The sequence below is a fragment of the Puntigrus tetrazona genome, chromosome 14 (genome assembly GCF_018831695.1).
Source record: "Puntigrus tetrazona isolate hp1 chromosome 14, ASM1883169v1, whole genome shotgun sequence".
NCBI classification, from domain to species: domain Eukaryota; kingdom Metazoa; phylum Chordata; class Actinopteri; order Cypriniformes; family Cyprinidae; genus Puntigrus; species Puntigrus tetrazona.
In genome coordinates, this window is record NC_056712.1 from 23,977,770 (window position 1) to 23,996,532 (window position 18,763).

The 18,763-nt window shown below is 36.3% G+C and overlaps 2 protein-coding genes across 4 annotated transcripts; one reads left to right on the plus strand and one right to left on the minus strand.

The window, feature by feature from the left end:
* The first annotated feature begins 1,241 nt into the window (after nt 1-1,241).
* Nucleotides 1,242-12,329, plus strand: itga6l (integrin, alpha 6, like). 2 transcript variants are annotated; one of them, XM_043258083.1, is made up of 27 exons: nt 1,242-1,396; nt 2,043-2,108; nt 2,271-2,468; nt 2,815-2,942; nt 3,075-3,166; nt 3,288-3,525; nt 3,606-3,716; nt 4,735-4,951; nt 5,081-5,286; nt 5,364-5,455; nt 5,691-5,818; nt 6,334-6,423; nt 6,528-6,592; nt 6,756-6,907; nt 6,994-7,137; nt 7,226-7,341; nt 7,651-7,807; nt 8,261-8,344; nt 8,442-8,521; nt 8,665-8,739; nt 9,149-9,251; nt 9,597-9,716; nt 9,871-9,978; nt 10,124-10,234; nt 10,957-11,055; nt 11,574-11,699; nt 11,888-12,329. In XM_043258083.1, the coding sequence occupies exons 2-27, from the start codon at nt 2,086-2,088 to the stop codon at nt 11,936-11,938; spliced, it is 3,114 nt and encodes a 1,037-aa protein (XP_043114018.1). In that variant the 5' UTR covers nt 1,242-1,396; nt 2,043-2,085; the 3' UTR covers nt 11,939-12,329. The 2 variants fall into 2 exon arrangements, with proteins under 2 accessions (XP_043114018.1, XP_043114017.1); XM_043258082.1 differs by having other exon boundaries at nt 1,243-1,396; nt 9,540-9,716.
* chrnb3b (cholinergic receptor nicotinic beta 3 subunit b) lies at nt 12,044-17,120 on the minus strand. Of its 2 annotated transcripts, none has more exons than XM_043258086.1 (6): nt 16,865-17,120; nt 16,230-16,378; nt 14,941-14,985; nt 14,163-14,272; nt 13,196-14,072; nt 12,044-12,505 (listed from the first exon to the last, which is right to left on the minus strand). In XM_043258086.1, the coding sequence occupies exons 1-6, from the start codon at nt 16,923-16,925 to the stop codon at nt 12,362-12,364; spliced, it is 1,386 nt and encodes a 461-aa protein (XP_043114021.1). In that variant the 5' UTR covers nt 16,926-17,120; the 3' UTR covers nt 12,044-12,361. The 2 variants fall into 2 exon arrangements, with proteins under 2 accessions (XP_043114021.1, XP_043114020.1); XM_043258085.1 differs by having other exon boundaries at nt 16,230-16,381.
* Nucleotides 17,121-18,763: the final 1,643 nt, after the last annotated feature.

Here is an 18,763-nt window from a genome sequence, read left to right on the forward strand (position 1 = left end):
CTGATGAGATTTATGCAGAAATATTTTTAAAATTCATTTTAAATAAAGCAACACTAGCATGAAGGTGTGGTAGCGTGATTGCTGCTCTGATTATTGTGTGGTAATCTAGTGTTTCACTGTAGCGGAAAGCTGGATTAAACTGAACTAAGCATTTGCTCGAATCTCTGCAGTTTATACCTATTTTTCTCTATATTTAATCTATAAATGGAACTGACTCTGCTTAGGCTCCGCCTCCATCACGGTGTGTGGAGTGTATCTAGTGTTTCAAAATGTGCTTTTGTGTTTGTTTGCCTGTCTGGAATTTCTCAGTCCGGCTATTATTATATTAAATATTATATTAAATATTATAATACAATTCACATGAGAGAAATAGACACCACAATAATCAAGTTGTTAAAAAAAAACACATACTGTGGATGAATATACTTGGTTCTGGCTCTAAAACACACTAACAACAGATTTCTATCTCTTGGCAACATTAAATGTATCTTGTATCTTCGTGTCAAAGATAAAGATGCATCAACATGTGTTTGTGGTTATTGTGCAGCTCTAGACTGCACATGAAAGTGTAAGCGTATGTGTGAGTTTTTATGTGCAGGAGTACATCTGTGCTTAAATGTGTGAGGTATTGTGTAGACTGTGAGACCTGTTATTTTAAGCGGTTTCTTTGAACTGTTCTTGTCCTCCTGTCACCCACCACCCTCACTTAAGTTACCCGTGACCACACATATCTACTGACTCCATCCTCTGTGGCTTTCTCAGTGAACAAGTCACTTGTCTTTAAAATTTCCACAGGATGTATAGTTATTTATGCCACTGTTAAAGTTAGTAGTGTTGAAATGCATGTCATCCAGAAAGCACTTAATCAAGGATATTTGTATTATTATTTATAGTGACATTTATGTAAGAATTTACATAGTTGCAGCTACATTTATATTGCATTTAAAAATACTTTTTCATGGAAAACGTGTTCTGTGTTGGGTTTTGTTTGGGAAAGTAAATATCCTCGACTCTAAAGCTGTGCAAAAGATATAGTCAAGAAATACAAATATGTTGTCGATAATCGGGAAGACACTTTGAGAGACCTTGCCGCTCTCTGTGCTAAAACCACAGTGATGCACAATAAGTTTCCAAACCATGCTACCATGTTCAGAGACAAAAAGCAAGCTGCTCAGTAGTGTGATTCAAAACAATGGCCACACAACTGTTATTATCAGACCAGGACTATTTGTCACACAAAACAGTGCTATTGTATGTCGACTGCAATACTCGTTTTGAGCTAGCTCAAAATGCACTAAAAGTAAAATGTCTTTTGTTCATTTGTCCAACACGAAATGCATGGTACAGCTGTTGAAGGAACAAATTTACCCAACACTGGCATAGAACTTCCATTCAGGTAAGGATTAAACTAGGATTTGGATTATACAATTTTGGGGGGAAAAAAATCCCTTTTCCTTTTTTTTTTTTAAAAATATTCAGTTTTTCCATTTTTCACATTATTACTATTATTATTATTATTAATACAACTTTGTTGTATTGTTCCAGATTGCCTTGAATCCTATAACGGGCTTTTCAACGATAATTTCCATTGTGACAAAATAACCCATAGTGTGACAAATAGACCACCTACTAGGGCATGTTGTCACAAAAGTTAACACGTGCCCAGCGTATATGTATGTTTTCATTATAACACACGCGGCCTTTCTTTCTTTTTATTGTGCCATAAATCCAAACAATACAACGAGAAGCGTTCGTCTCTTATTCTTTATAACGCCGTTAATCTCTAGCGCCATCTATTGGTTCAATGTAATCAAATCATTTCAGTCTTTTTTACAGTCCATGGTCCAGACAAAGCAAATTTAGATTATTTAGATAATTAAAAAAAAAACGAGATAGATATATGTTTTATAAAGTTATGGTTTTATATATATATTATAATTATTAGTTAACGTCTACAGAAGGTTAGTTTCTCTATCCCAACTGCACGTGTTGATCTTTCTCATTTGATATCGCCGTGTTGTAACATGTTGATTCTTATCTAGAACTCGACTACGCCTGCCAGGCGATGATTCAAGATGAAAGGGCATGTGTTCAGGTTTCCTTTACAGGTAAATATTAACTCTCTTCACTGTACGGTTGGCCTTATCCCCACCCCGAGGTGGTAAATCAGCCAACGCTTATATAACGTGTCGCATCGCCTCGCCCTCCTGCAGCCGGAGTTTTCTTTTCTTCTTCTTCTTCTTCTTCTGGGTGCTATTACAATCTCTCAGTCCACATCCAGCTCCGCAGACGTCTATCATGTTGTTCAGTCAGTGGGCTCTCGTCTTGACCGTGTGGGTGCTTCGTGCGGAGGTTTCGTCTTTTAACCTGGACACGCAGAACGTGATGAACAAGCGTGGAGAAGCTGGCACTTTGTTTGGGTTTTCTATGGCCATGCACCATCAGCTCAAACCTTCAGAGGAGCGAGTGTGAGAAACGTCTTCTAACTTCTATTATTGATTTTACTATTATTGGTTTGACTATTCTGATTACACTTTCTACTAACGTTCTACTAACTGTTCTCACTGATTCTCATTGATTTGCTACTACTGTGCTGTCGACTATGTAGACTGCATATGTCAACTTATTCTACTAACCCCTCATATAGTTCCTTGATGTTCCACGAACCATAATAAGTTGACATATACTTGCAAAGTTTGTGATAGTCAGTATGTTGTATGTTGTGAACCCATCAAACTAAAGTGTTAAGCACACATTCTATCTATCTGTCTGTCTATCTGCGTGTCTATCTGTTGGCAACATGTTCATCTTCAGATTGCTGATTGGAGCCCCTCGCGCTAAAGCGTTGCCCGGTCAAAATGCCAATATATCTGGAGGTCTGTACAGATGTACATTCACAAACCCCTCTGATTACTGTGAACGCGTTTCTGTTGATATAAAAGGTCGGTTGGTACTTTCATGCATATTTCTAATATTTTATCAGTCAGTTGCATTGCTAAATATTGTAATGAGCAGAGCATATGCATAGTTGTTGTTTGTTCAAGTATCTTAAAGAGCTTACTCTGATCTTAAAGAACGTCCCTCAAACAATCCTGGACAAGATTATAGAGAAAATCAATGGCTGGGCGTCCGTGTTCAAAGTCAGGGACGAGGAGGCAAAGTAGTGGTAAAGAAGCATTTTGTCATGTTCAACTGGTTCTAATTTATTGCGAAACACTTTCAAGTCGAGCCATCAAGCTCTGTATTTTTGCACATGTAATAGATTCCTGTTTTATTGTTGCATCTAGACTTGTGCCCACCGGTACCAGGATTGGAGCTACGATAACCAGCGGCTGTTGGGGAGATGTTTTCTCCTGGAACAGGACCTTAAGTTGGTGGCGGATGGAGAGTCCACGAGAGCAATTTGTAAGAATAGGGAAACAGATAAGCACAAGTTTGGCTACTGTCAACAAGGGGTCTCTGTAGCGTTCTCCAAAGACAACAAATATATCATTTATGGAGCTCCAGGAGCGTATGACTGGAAAGGTACTTTTATTTAGTCATAGTCATATCTCATTTGGCTTTGTAAGTCTGTAATATCGAGTATTACTTTGCAAACACTTAAGGCATTGTGCACATGGAGCCCGTTGATAACTTCGCTATAGAGACCTTTGAAACAGGAGATCATAATCAGCGTCAACACAAGCTTATTCCTGTGGACATCAGCAGCCTTTTAGGTGATTATACATTTAAAATAATATATCACTGTAATATAAACTAAAAATGGGTTGCATCTGCCTGTATAAAATAATAAAGAATACAACTTGATGCACCACGTCAAGACATTGTAAGTTTCGGGCATTACAAAAAGGCATGTATTAAAACTAAACGGTACAAATCGAATCATTCTGAACATGCTAATGTATGAACCTCATGGGAAAGTTCTCTTACGTTCATCGAGGCTGTATTTATTTGATCAAGAATACAGGGGGGAAATACAGTGATGTTGGGAAGTATTATTGGAATTTCTAATATTGCTTTCCTATTTTAATACACTGTAAAAATATCATTTATTTCTGTGATGCAGCACCGAATTTCCACCAGCCATTACTTCTGTGTCACTTGATTCTTCACAAGTCATTTTAATATGCTGATTTATTATCAGTGTTGAAACAGTTGCTTCATATTATTTTGGAACCTGTGAAACCTTTTCTTGGTTGCCTTAATGAACAAAAAGTTAAAAAAGAATAGTATTCATTTAAAGCAGAAATTTCCTTTTCTAAAAGTCAAAGTCTACAGTCACTTTTTATCCATTTAATACGTTCTTGCTGAATAAAAGTATTCATTTCTTCAAATAAAAAGTATAGAAATTAAAAAAATTACTGATCCCAAACGTAATAATAATGCATATTTTCACATGAAATGTCTATTCTAAATATTAAGCAGCACAACTGCAGCGAACAGTGGTTATAAATCAGCATACTAGAATGATTTCTGAAAGACCGCGTGACACGTAATGATACAAAAAAAAATCATCTTTGTGTCTATTGTATTTTAAAATGTATTCAAACAGACTACTGTTCCTTTAAATAGCAATAATATTGCACTTTTTTTCTATATTTGATTCAATAAATGCAACCTCGATGAACGTAAAGTTCAAAAACATTACAAATCTTACTGATCCCAAACTATTAAATGACAAATGCATGCGTGACACATTTAAATCCACACATTTTCTTTCTTTTTTTCTGTCAGGATTTTCTGTCGATACTGGGATGAACCTCATGAAAAAAGGAGAGCTGAATGTTGTGGCCGGGGCTCCACGATCAAAGCACAGCGGGGAGGTTTTGCTGCTCAGACCGGAAGAAAAGGCAGAAACAAGGAATCTGAAAGCTGAGTACATCCTGCAAGGTCCAGGTTTGGCCTCTTCCTTTGGCTACGACCTCGCTGTTCTTGACTTAAATGGAGATGGGTGAGTCTTCATTCAACAGCTTTCAAAAATGACTAAACAGGATGCGGTTGCACAATTTCTTACGAGTAATAAAGGCATTACACTTTTGCAACATGGCTGATTAGGGAGTTAATGTCTGCGATGCTTCAGGTGGGATGATCTTGTTGTGGGTGCTCCCGAGTTCTCCGCAATAAACATGGACAGAGATGTGGGAGGAGCTGCGTATGTTTACATCAACAAAGCTAAAGGACAGCGCTGGAACCAAATCGAGCCCGTTTGTCTGTATGGGAAAAAGGACTCCATGTTTGGACTAGCGGTGGCACATATTGGGGACATCAATCAAGATGGATACCAAGGTTGAATAAAAGGTTTATTTTTTTTGCCTTGGGCTTTACAGTGCAGCTGACAGATAATCTTTTCTGATAATTAACAGATTTTGGAGTGGGCGCTCCTAATGAGGATACAGGGAGAGGTCGAGTGTACATATATCATGGGTCAGCTGACGGGTTTCAGGAAAAACCAGAGGTTTGTAAAGAAGTGACATGTATAAACCTGTTCTTGTTTATTTATTCATTCATTCATTCATTCATTGCATTATAATTGGAGTTAAAACGCTTTCAATACTTTTATATAATGACAAAATAAAATCTCAAAATATGTGAAATGTCTTATATTATATTATTGAGATGCCATTTTCAGTTTAAAACTTTTTGAAACATTTTTCCAAGTGACTTTATGCTGAAACAGTCTCTGTTTATAGGTTATAGATGCTGGAGACCCTAGTGTCAAATCATTTGGTTATTCTTTGGCTGGAAACATGGATTTAGACGATAATGGCTATCCAGACCTTGCCGTGGGTTCACTTTCAGATAGCGTGCAAGTTTATAGGTTAGATGTTTCCTACATTTATACAATCAGGGATAGGCAGTATTTCAATTGCATGTATTTTAAATACAAAATACTCGTTTGTTTTTAATTACCTTTTTGCATGTAAATGCATTTACTTATTTGTGTTTAAAAAAAAACATAAGACACCAATCGGCTTCCTTATTAGACTGCTGTTTTCCAGCAGAGAAATGCAATTAAAATTAAAATGTTGCATTTAAATAAAAGTCAAATATATTTTGTATTTAAATACAGTTAATCTTAGTGTTTACATTTTTTCAGTTATTTAAAAACTATTTTGTATTTTCTAGTTCAAACACATATATTTGTAATACCGCCGAGCCCTGCATAAAATGATGCATTCAAGGTTGATCAGACCAGATGTTTTGCATTCATAGGTCATGGTCAACCACTCCCCACTTCTAAAAAAATGCTTTCAGTAAATACCATTTTGTAGGATCTGAGCATTTCAGAATACTAACAGTTTATATTTTGATAATTTGTTTTCTTTTTTTAAGGAGTAAACCAGTGGTAAACATAGAAAAGACCTTAACATTAACCCCGAATACTATTGATTTTAAGGCTCAGGACTGCAAGAGATTTTCATGGTGAGATAATAGAAAAATCTCTATCTATCTATCTATCAATCTATCTATCTATCATTTTGTTTTTAATTAAAAACACTTTTTACTTTTATTTTCATGTATTTTAGCGATATTACAGCCCAGTCCTGCTTCACTTACACTGCCCAGACACCTACATACAATGACAAACTGAGTGAGTCCATTCCTTGTTCTCCATCCCCCATGTTTGAATATCAAAACAAACGTGAATGTCCCAGAGCAATCTTTATGAGTCATCCCAAATGGGTGTGTTTGATTAGTTATAAAATCACTTTCTTTGAACTTTTTGTGGCATTTGAATTCCATCCTTTCCGCAGGGATCAAGTACACGCTAAAAGCTGATACACTGCGGAGAGAGAGGGGTCTTCGCTCACGAGTGGTTTTTGTGAATTCTGAGGCTGCGCAGGGTTACCAGGAACTGTCTGTTCAGGGCAAACAAGAGTGTATCCAGACCAAGCTCAGGCTGCTGGTACTATCATCTCACTCTCTGATTTGCTGCTTTTAAGAATTTCGAAAGAGAGTATTCACGACGAAAAGCATTTTATTGTTTCTTAGGGAGACATCCAGGATAAGCTGACCAGCATTGTCGTCATCCTGTCTGTTTCTTTGCCATCTAACAATCCGAAACAGGCCGTCAGAAACTTCCCTGGGTTAGAGCCGGTTCTGAACGCTATGCAGGACATTACAACCAAAGCAGAGGTAAATACACCATAAAACTTGTTGTACTGATTTATGATTCGCTGATCAAACGTGGATATCTTTATCGCGCCGTTATTTTGTCTCCCAGGTCGCCTTTAGAAACGCCGGATGTGGAAGTGACAATATCTGTCAGAGTAACCTGCAGCTCGAGTATAGGTTCTGCACCAAAGACCAGCAACGAGACAAATGTTTCCCTCTGTCCATGTAAACCCCGTTGTCTATGTGGCTTGTGCTTACCTTTTTTCGCAGCTCCAAATTTGCTCATGAATGATATTTGGCATGATGCTTGGATATAGCAAGCAAAAACGTGCAAAACATGTACTGACAAATATGTACCTTTTCGGTTTTAATACCTCTGGGGCAATCATCAAGTAATAATCGCATTATGTGGGAACTGAGCAATATAATTTGCATATTAGCTGCATATTTGGCACATTTTGTAATATAGGCTTTGACAGAACAAAATAACTTCCTCTGCATTTCTGAATTTGTCCGTCTCTTTGTGCGTTAAAGGGAAAATGATATTCCTGTCATTTCGCCTGGTGATAAAAATGTTGCCCTGGAGGTCACTGTAAGCAACATAGGTGGAGATGACGCACACCAGAGTCAGCTTTCTGTGGCGTTCCCAGAATTTCTGCCGCTATCGTCAGTCGAGCCAAAGAAGAATAGCGTGAGTGCCCCATTTTACTGAAAATGCATTTCCGTGTAACACCTTTGTATCAAAAATCCTGACTATGTTTTGTCTTTTTAACATAATGCTCTGTTACATCTGTTATATTCAGGCCAAGAAAAAAAAATGTCTTAAGTTGTTTCAAACAACTGCGTAAAGTATTCCCTGCTGTCCTCAGTTAAACTGTATGAACTACACAACATTTTAGATAAGTAATTAACTGGATTCTTACATGTTGCTCTCACACCTTGCATACTTGTAATTACCGGTATTACCGTCTTTAAAATATTGTACCACAAGATATTTATCCATTTTACTCACTAAACAATGACAATAAGTCAAATGAAGCTGACAAAACATGTTATTTAGTTAAAAGAATGAAGTGTTTTAGTGTGCGTCCTTACAGGTTTTATATATATTTATGTAGCTGGTGTTTTCAAATACCTTTTGCAGGAAACTCAGGTGCTGTGTAACCCAAATGAAAATAAAACACAGGCTGCCTGCCAACTCGGAAATCCTTTTAAAAGAGACTCTGAGGTATAAAGAGTGATTAATAATTCTATTTAGACCATCACGCACGTAATCCAATCTGTCAGCCTCCTGATTCATGTTCTTTTCTTTTCAACACTTTCAGGTTTCCTTCTTCCTGATACTTAACACAGAAAGGCTTTCCTTGAGGGTGACAAGCGCTAATGTAACTATGTTGCTGAAAACGTAAGAACACTCTAGCTGTGATGATATCTTACATCTAGTTTAACGATCGATCAATATAATGCGTTTATGAAAGCAGTTTAAAGATCGTCAATGGGTTTGGCAGTTTAAAGGTTTTACTATTTGTTTGTCTTTTTTTGCACTAGGATCAGCATTCAAAATATTCCAGTAGTTGTTGCAGAAGCAAAAATTATCTTTGAACTCTATCTGAAAGTAGCCGGGTAAGCATTGTTAATTGTTAATCCAAAAACGTACAGCAGTCAGTAAGATTTTTGAAGGAAATGCGTGTATTTTTTTTTTACCAATGCCACATTAGATTGTCAAAAGTAGCAGTAAAGACGTGTATTCATTTCAAATAAATGCTGTTCTTTTTTACTTTCTGACTATAAAAGATGAATATTGCTTTCAATATTGATAATAATAATGCATGTTTTAAATATAACAAAATAATTTAGTTGCTAATAATAATAAAAAAAAAAAAATATATAAATAATATATATATATATATATATATATATATATATATATATATATATTTTTTTTTTTTTTTTTTTTTTAAGTATTTAAATGACTGCTGTTCTCTTAACAACAAAATGCTTGCTTGTTTTTTTATGTATTTTGTCTTTCTAGCCTGGCTAAACCTTCCCAATTATTCTTTGGAGGAGAAGTTAAAGATTTGAAAGCCATGAAATCAGAAGAAGATATCGGCTCTTTGGTCCAATATGAGTTCAGGGTTGGTATATAATAATGATTTACTGTGCTTTATTATTGGTTATCATTAACCTTCATTACATCTGGTTTAAGCTCTTTCGGTTTCTGGAAATAACAAATGATTCTAAAAAAATTTTGCTATATTATAATAGCCTGTATATTAGCATATTTATACCTCAGTTGAAAATAAATCAGCAGCTTGTCACAGAGAGAGATATTGCGTCTCTGTCTGAATGTACAGTATATTTCATTTAAATATTGAGACCAATTAAAAGCCTGTTGATTTTGTGCACATGTTCTTCTGCGTCAGATCATAAATGTAGGTCGGCCTCTGAAGTCCTTTGGTTCTGTTGTGCTCAACATTCAGTGGCCAAATGCGACCAAAGAAGGAAAACGGCTCCTGTACCTTATGCAGATCGAGAATCATCGGAAAAATATTATTCACTGCACGCCAGGAGAGGCAACCAACCCACTCCGATTTAACAAGGTAGTTCCTTCATGAGATATAAAGTTAAATAATGATCATTTATTAACTTCGGCTGTCATAAGTTCTACTTTGAGGCTCTCTGTTTTTGGCATATGATCAATTCCTTCTAGTATTGTGGGAGAGGTCCCTAATGTTTCCAGTTCTCTCTCTTTAGGCATCATCCAGAGGACGGCGTGAAGTAGAGCATGAATCAAGCCTGAAGGCTCTCGCCTCTATAGATTTTTTCCCCTTTTTGGACAACATAAGAAAGTATAAAACCCTGGTAATTCTACACTACAGTTGATTTTATACAGTTTCTTTGACCAGTACTTTTTTCCCCACTACTATTAGTGGCAGTCTTTAAAATGTCAATCAAAGGTTTTAAGGTACTTAAGTCTGTTTTCCCGTCTTTCACGTTGCCTCCACAGACATGTGATGATGAAATAGACTGTGTGGAGATAAAGTGCCCTCTTGAGGAAGTGGACAGCACTACAGCCGTTGTTCTTCACGCGCGTTTATGGAACAATACTTTTCTCGAGGTACAGTTGCTGCACTTTCTCTGCGGTATAAATATTAATAGATTAACAAAAAATATTATTGAAAGTTCTTTAAATTAAGTAGAAAGTTCAACCCAATCGATTATATTAAGCAGTACTTAAACTGAAGTGTAACTAGATTTTTTCAATTTAAACTTAGTTGCAATCATTTAATCTGCACACCAAAAATATTTTGCTTTCAAGCGTAATCTGTGTTTATTAATTAAGTCCTCAACATTTGAAAGTTACGATACCGATATGAAGTGTTATTGCCAGATTACAATTAACTATAAGATCATTTTGAATTATAAGCAATTTTGAATTAATACAATTACTTTGCTATGTTTTTTTTTTGTTTACTTTGAATAGTTTATCAAATGCTATCTGCAGATTTTATACTTAAATTTGTATTAATTTATGTGATTTAGTGCTCAAATCAAATACGTTCACTGGTTGAATGACAGTTAACCCAAAAATGAAAGCCCTTGTCATCAGTTGCTTTTCTCAGATTATTTTGTATCTATCTATCTATCTATCTGCCCATATTGAGAAAGTAAACATAAAGAAAAAGTCTAAACGATATAACAGATGGAGTAACACAAGCAGCCAACACACCACTGGGTACCATCTTGTTCCAGTTGTTCCTTCTATATATATTTTTTCTTTCTTTTACAATTACAATTTACAGCATGAGCATACTGACAAGATGTTTTTATTCCTTGCAGAAGTACGGTTCGTTGAACTACTTGGATATTGTACTGGATGCATATTTGACTCTTAATGCAACTCAGAAGAATATCGGGATGCAGCCACCCGATACCAAGGTTATAAAGCATGCGTATGATACACTTATGATTTGATCGCTGAGTGCTTTTACGCTTAAATCCTACATTTAAATCATATTTATAAAAACTGCCTTTGGTGTGGAAAGTGTCCTGGCAGGGTCTGAGCAGACATACGCACTTTTTATTGTTGGAGTATTGCAGGTTTTTTCTAATGTAAGCTGTTCTTGAGGCTCGCTGAGGTAGATTGTAATGACATCGCAAGGCAGAAACCGTTTATTTGCACGCAAGTTCAAGAGCATTTGCAATTCATAGATTTCGCTAAGAGGCGCACGGCCGTTTTCCATTCGTAATTTTATTCTATGAATCACACGTACACGTATTCAAGAAATGATCGTAAGATCACATTTAGGATGGTTTCTCTGCAACATTTTATAAATGTTATAAATAGATTAGCTAATAAATAGATTTTTATTTAATTGTTTAGTCGTACAGTGATTTAAAAAAAAGGAGTGCAATGTTTCGATGAAACTTATATATTATTTCTTTGACGAATATAGGTGAAGCTAACAGTTTTTGGTGAAAGAAGGCCTGCTTTGCTCAGTAAAGTCCCATGGTGGGTCATTCTGCTCAGCATACTGACTGCACTGTTTTTACTGGGTCTTCTCTTCTACCTGTTAAGAAAGGTAACGTGACACTCGTCATCTCTAACCTTATTTTTTCATATTTGGTTTACCAGAAAGACAGGCATTAATCAATACAGTTACATTGTAAAGGCTAAGCATGGTTGCATGTGTTTGCCAACACGGTATTTTATATTTGCTGTGATTATTGACATCATTGTATTGTTTTTTGTTTTTTTTTTGCTCCTCAGTTTGAATGCTTGAATTGCGGAGTGTGTGCTCAAGAAAAGAAGATATACTAAGAATCAGGACAGGAACATATGCCAAACAGAGTTGTATCTTCTCCGTTTTCTAATTCTGCAGTGATTTTTTTTTTTTTTTTTTTTTTTGCACAGGTCAAAAAAAAGTTTTTTTTTTTCTTTCTTTTTTAATGTTTTTGTATATTGTCTGTAAATACAATTTGATGATTAATAACTGATTTGTCTACCCGCAAAAAGTTGTAAGCATCTTGCATCGCTAAGGGCAAATGCTGCTATTCTGCTTATATCACATTTGATTAACATTGTTTGTCGTCTTATAATGTTAATCATAAATCCGAATCTATTTAATGTAGTGAAAGAACAATTTACATTTACATAGTAATGTGCGCTGTTTGCAGTAATGTTGGTGGTACAGTAAAATGTCCTTTTGTGATGTGATGTATTTTGACTGGAATGACTCGTACGTTACGGAGGAGGGGGAGGCGTGCGCAGGAACATCTTGAGGGCAGGTGTGAAGATGAGGATGGTGCCGAGCACAGACACTGTGAGGAAGGCCCAGAGAAAAATCCTGTCCAACACCTGAGCCACAAACTTCCAGTCCTGGACTACCTGGAAGAGGGAAAGGATATCCATCATCGTTATCATGACTATCACGACTGGCATCTTCATCATGAAAAAAATGTCTACACTAAAAAAGTCATTAGTTATAATAAACATCGTTTTTATTCCTTTCTTTAATCTTAACATCAACAGTATGCTAGAGCAAGCTTATTATGGCAAAACATTATTAAATACATAGTGAAATAACATTCTGGGCAAAATATATATTGTGATAAATCAGCATAAGACAAATATTTTTATATATTTGTATAAATATTAACACATTACAGAATTTATCTCTAGGAAAAGAAAATATTTTCTAAAACATTAATAGACTGTTAAAAATTATGAAAATTTGAAAGTACATTTTGGGTGAAAATTGTTTTGTCTTTTTTAAATACAGCTATTTATTAATTTTTGGGATAAAATACACACACAGTATGTTATATTTATATATACATTTATATATTTAATATATAACTTTTTCTGAACTATATACATATAAATAGTCATATAAATAAATATATACAGTACACGTACATATGTAAACAAAAATGCTTTTAATTGTTGACAGCGCTCTAGTGTATGCCAAAAATATAAATATTTTTATATTTTAAAAAATAATCAAAATGAATAATTTTTCTTTTTAAAAATCATTCATTAATTTACCTTTCTCTCAAGACATCTTCAATCCCTTACCTCTCTAATAAAATGCTCCTTCTTAATGTGGCGTGAGATGTAGCGAACCGAGTTGGTAGCCTGCTCCAGCATATTAATCAGAGCTTGACCTTCTCCTTCTGGGCCAGGTGGCCCTTTCTTGTTCCTGGGCTTGAGATCAGGGCTGTGAGGCTCCAGCTCTGGGTAATGATAGCGGTCCGTGTTTCCCCTCATGCAGAGCAAATGAGGCAGCCGCTGGAGAAACAGCGATCGCACCCACGGAGACATGGGATGATAAGTAGCCGAAGAGCGGTGGTGGACGTTGATCACAAAAACCGTCACGATGATGGAGAGAGTAACGAATATCATGATAAAAAGCAGGTACTCTCCAATCAGCGGGATAACCTTGGAGGAAGAAGGGATGATCTCCTCAATGACAAGAAGGAAGACAGTGAGCGACACCAGGACGGAGGTGGAGAGAGAGACTTTTTCCCCTTCGTCAGAGGGCAGGTAGAAGACCAGCACCGTTAGGAAGGACAAGCCAAGGCAGGGAATAATGAGGAAGAGCGTGTAGAAGAGAGGAAGACGTTTCAGGATGAACGAGTATGTGATGAAGGGGTAGGAGAGATGTTCATCTCGACGACTGCCTTTGAGCCCAGTGGCGCTGAGAATCTCCCACTCGCCGTTATCAAAGAAGTCACTTCGATCCACCTGCTGGTTGATGAGGACTAGTTCCACCATGTTTCCGTCATACGTCCAAGAGCCAAACTTCATAGAGCAGTTCTGCCGATCGAACGGGAAGAAGGTCACGTCCATGGTGCAGGCCGACTTGTAGCTGGCAGGAGGCGTCCATGTGATCATGCCATTGTACCGCACGATAGCTTTGGTCATGAGTGAGCCTTCAAAACGTCCATCAGCACTAAAGGTGGCCCGGGATAACATATATTAATGTCTTAATATTTTATAAGAAGTGATTACTGTTAAATCCACACAAAGGGCACAAACTTACTTCTCATATAAAACGATGTCTGGGAGCCAGATGCTCTCTGACGGGACTCTGATAGAGGTGATGCCGCCATAACTCTCAGGGTTCCATCGCAGTTTATAATCCAGCCATTCCTTAAAAAGAACAAAAAAATTAACAATTCTGAGTTCATTATAGGAGTTTTTTTTTTTTTTTAAGGTTTTCACTGCTGATCTACTAAATTTGTATTCTGCACTGATGTGTTGTTTTAGTTTAATTTCTTTTTATTTTTATATTTAATTTAATCTTAATTGTAAAGACGTATTAAATGTATTGTGCATTTAGTAGATATTTAGAGATTTTTTTTTGTTGTAAAAAACAAATTTTGTGGTAAATATTGTACTATTAATTTTTGTTATTCGTAATTGCCTTGGCAATTAGCTGACATGTAGTTTAGACTTGTAGATAGTTAGATGTAATAATGGCTGGCCCTTGCCACATTTATTACAATATTTGGTAATTTGTAAAAAAAATAAATAAATAAAAAAAATATTCCTCTATGCACAGCTATTTCTATGCACTGTAAACTGTTTAAGTTAAACATTTTTTAGTTTAAGAAGAAAAATAAAGTAATAAATAATTTTTTAAAAATTAAATCTTAAACTGTTTACTTTTAAATTGTGCATGGAGGATTGATTGACTATTTGATTATTTCACCTTGACTTTTCCCATCATCACTATAACACCCTTAACAACTAATTTAGAATTTAAAAAATATATATTTTTAATTTCCCAGACAAATGATGACCGCAAGGTTACATACCTGCCATAGCCACACATTAGTGGTCATGAGTTGGTTTTTCTCATCCTAAATTCATGAACACAGAAGAAAGAAAAGATGATGCTATAAGCGACTGAGGTATGCACAGTGTGTGTCTAAAAGAGAGAGTAAGAGGCTCAACGTATGTGATTAACTCAATAAAGCCTTAACCCCAATAATTATCCATTAATTCAGGTGGTCGGATTTTGAAGTATGCAGTAAAATAGAATAAGCAGCGTAAAGAACCACACTGGGAAAAGACTTTTCATCAAACAGGTTTATATTATTACCCATTTTACTGCAGATTATGAGATATTTGAGGAAGAGCCGTGCTGAGACGGGTGACTCAGGCGGCATAATAATAGCTGTCCTTATTTATTTTCCATGGCACCCAAAATCATTGGCTATATCTTTTGATAAACGTCCGGCATAACCACTTTTAAAGCCATCTGATACACTGAATTATGAGTCTCATGGCCACCTGTGCCTTTAGGTACGTCTTAAATCAATAGTATCAAACAGGCACATCTGAGCTTTCATCAAGTAAATCACATTACAAGGGGCACATGTAGCAATAGTAGGTTGACGTAATATCCGATTATTATTATTGAGAGCAACACAAAGACTTGACGACGTACTTTATAAGCACTTTTTTGTTTTGTTTTGTTTTAACATTAATAACATGCATTTTAATGCCAACGAATTTCATGCAGAATCTTACGCTGAAGCAGGTTTTACTAAGAAAACACAAAATATACTCATTCAGGCTCAAAGCTCAGATCACTAAGAGTGTTAGCGCGTGTCTGTCCGTTTGCTGAAATGAATACCTGCTGCATTTGCTGAGCAAATACATTTTCATCAAAATATGCTGAATTACTATCGGATTAGTCTGAATAATTTAATGACAGAAGGAAATGCTACACCGATAGATTTTTGTGGGTGCACACTCTTAAAGACACTACAGCTCTCTGATCTTTTAATAATTCAGCCTCCCATCATACGAGTCGTCTGAACAACAAAACCCTTTCAGAGAAAAAGTGAGGCAGAATAAAACCGGGAGAGAGGAAAAAAGGAGGAGGAGGGGAGCTGCAGTAAGGCAATATCAGAAGCAGATGCCTCTAACATATGCCTAATATACAGAAATGAAGCGGCTTCAGAAGTCAATGGCTTTTAAAACCATGGACAGCTCCATCTGTTGTGTTTCAGCACCACGGACAGCGACCAACGCAGGCCCATCAAAGCTAGGCTTTTAAATTAAGTTTCAAAATTATAAATCTGTATGTTTGACTTACCACATCCACTAGCTGAGATATCTTCAAGCCAAAGCGCACCTTCACAGAGTGGTTTGCATGCTGAACAGGCCTGACCCAGCGCTGGTATCCCTGAAACAAGTCCCTAAGAAGAGCATCTTCTCGTTCTGCCAGAGATACAAACTCTGTAGCTGCTAAAACACACATATTATTATCCATTATCTTACCGCATCATTGGCCTAATTACTGACTTTTATAAAAGCGAGTCATGTGATTAAAGTACACTAAGTGCAATGACATGCGGATGAGGACAGACAGAAACCAGACACTTCACAGACACGGCAGTCAGCAGAAGTCCGCTCACTGCGTCCTTCACTAATTGTTTACTGACCTCAACTGAGGACAACTACACATCTTACATTTTGAGAAAAAATATGGAAAATAACATGAGAAGATGTTATTTGCTGAAACAACTATTTAAAACATTGTTCAACTACTTATGTCATTATTGCGTACTGTGCAGCACATAAACCATTACACACAATTAATAGTTACAAACTCAATTAATATAATAAATATATCTTTAAATGCATTATGCATCGTTCCGTAACTCAGATTTCCATTTTTAAGAAATACCTTTACATGGCAAAAAGACACAGTGATTGGTTTGCACTTACCATGTGTGGCGGGGAGGATGCTGGTAAACAGGGTAAAAAGACCAATGACTGCCAGCGTCATTCTGGGAGAAAGTGTTTGGTATCGAGTGACACTAGCTTAAACCAAACAGAATGTGTTAATTGCTCTTTAAAACAACTTCTCGTAGCAAGCGATAAAAGTTTTTAGCTGCTGTTTGTTGAGAATACCAGACGACGGTAAGGCAGAGGATGTGAGTAAATCACTCCTAAACGGAATCCATCCAGGCGCGGGCGCGCGCGCTCGGGTCCCACAGCACACTGGCAGACGCGAAGCGCGTGCGTGGCGGTTTAAAGGGACAGAGGAACGCATCGCTTCAGCAAATAGATCAACATGTTCAGAAAATGCTGCACAGTGTAATTGTAACTGTCACTCTTTTGGGTGAGGTGAACAACAGCAAACGTCCTCACAGTTCTAGTAAACTGATAAAAAATTTTTTTAAATTAAACACTGTATAAAGTTGAAATAACTTGTATATATATACACTGTAAAAAATTTAAAATCAATTTTAGTCTTGACAACAACAATAATTGGTCTATAGGGCTTGTTTACAATCTTACTGACAAATAAAAAAAAACTCAGCAAAGACCCTTGCGTATAAACACCGCCACTGAGTCCAAGCAGTAGCTCAGGCAAACATATCTCCTCAGCGTTCATGGCTACTGTCTGAGCTCAGATGATTTTCTGCTCCAGTTGGAACCAGCTGTGGCCTCCGTGAGGGTCTATGTCGCATTTCTCTCGTGGCGTTGCATGTGATTCTCTATCATTCAACACTTCTTAGAAAAACATGATCAAATGTTTTAATACACATCAGAACTCTCAGTCAAAATGAATAATGCATGGGTACAATCAGAAAATTGCAATGTACTATTTAAAAGCTGTGAAGCCTATGCTGGTATTATTGCATTTGGCATTATGATTTAATGGTTGCTGACTCACATTCTGTGCTTATTAGCTTTCGTCATCTACACTGCATATGCATGTCAGCACGCATCTTCAAGCAGACTGCCGTCTTCAGAAGAGAGCAAAAACAGACCGGAAAATAACTTAAATATTCATACACTCCTTTAAATAATGCATCTCAGCCTCCATTTGCACACTCCCATGACTGCACTGTCGCCACCTGTCAAATCAGTACAACCGCAGTCATGATGAGTTAACATAAAAAAAATTACTAAAAATAGAGTCCTCAGAAATTAGCAAAGTAAAGGTGCTGTCCTAAAACCCAGCAAGTAAAATCTGTGATTAGGGTGATAATGAAAATGTGAAAAGACCCCCTTCTGCATAGCAGATGTATGCTTTGCGTTTATTTACCAGTGCAGTGTGTCCAAGCAGTCATGTGGAAGCATACAAAAAAAAAAAACTGTTTCAACAGATCCTTTTTTCATGAAGTTATTTTAGGCTTTTAATGACCCAAAGGTTTTCAAAAGCATAATTTACCTAAAATGTAAAATTTGCTGAGAATGTATTCATCCTCAGGCCATCCTAGATGTTGATGACTTTATTTATTTATTTTACATCAGACCAGATCTGGAGAAATTTAGCATCTCTTGTTTACTAATGGGTCCTTTGCAGTGAATGGGTGCCATCAGAGTCCAAACGGTTTATAAAAACATTAGAATAATCCACATGACTCCACTCCATCTGTTAACGTCTTGTGATACAAAAAAATAATACATTCTGTACATATAAACAAGAACTGATATTGTTTTGGTATTGGTAAAGTATTAGATCATAATACACATCATATATATATATATATATATATATATATATATATATATATATATATATATATATGAAGCATTATGAAAACATAAACAGTAAGAGTTTTATTTTGGGGTGAAATATTCTTTTAAAGATGATGTGCTAAATACACTGAA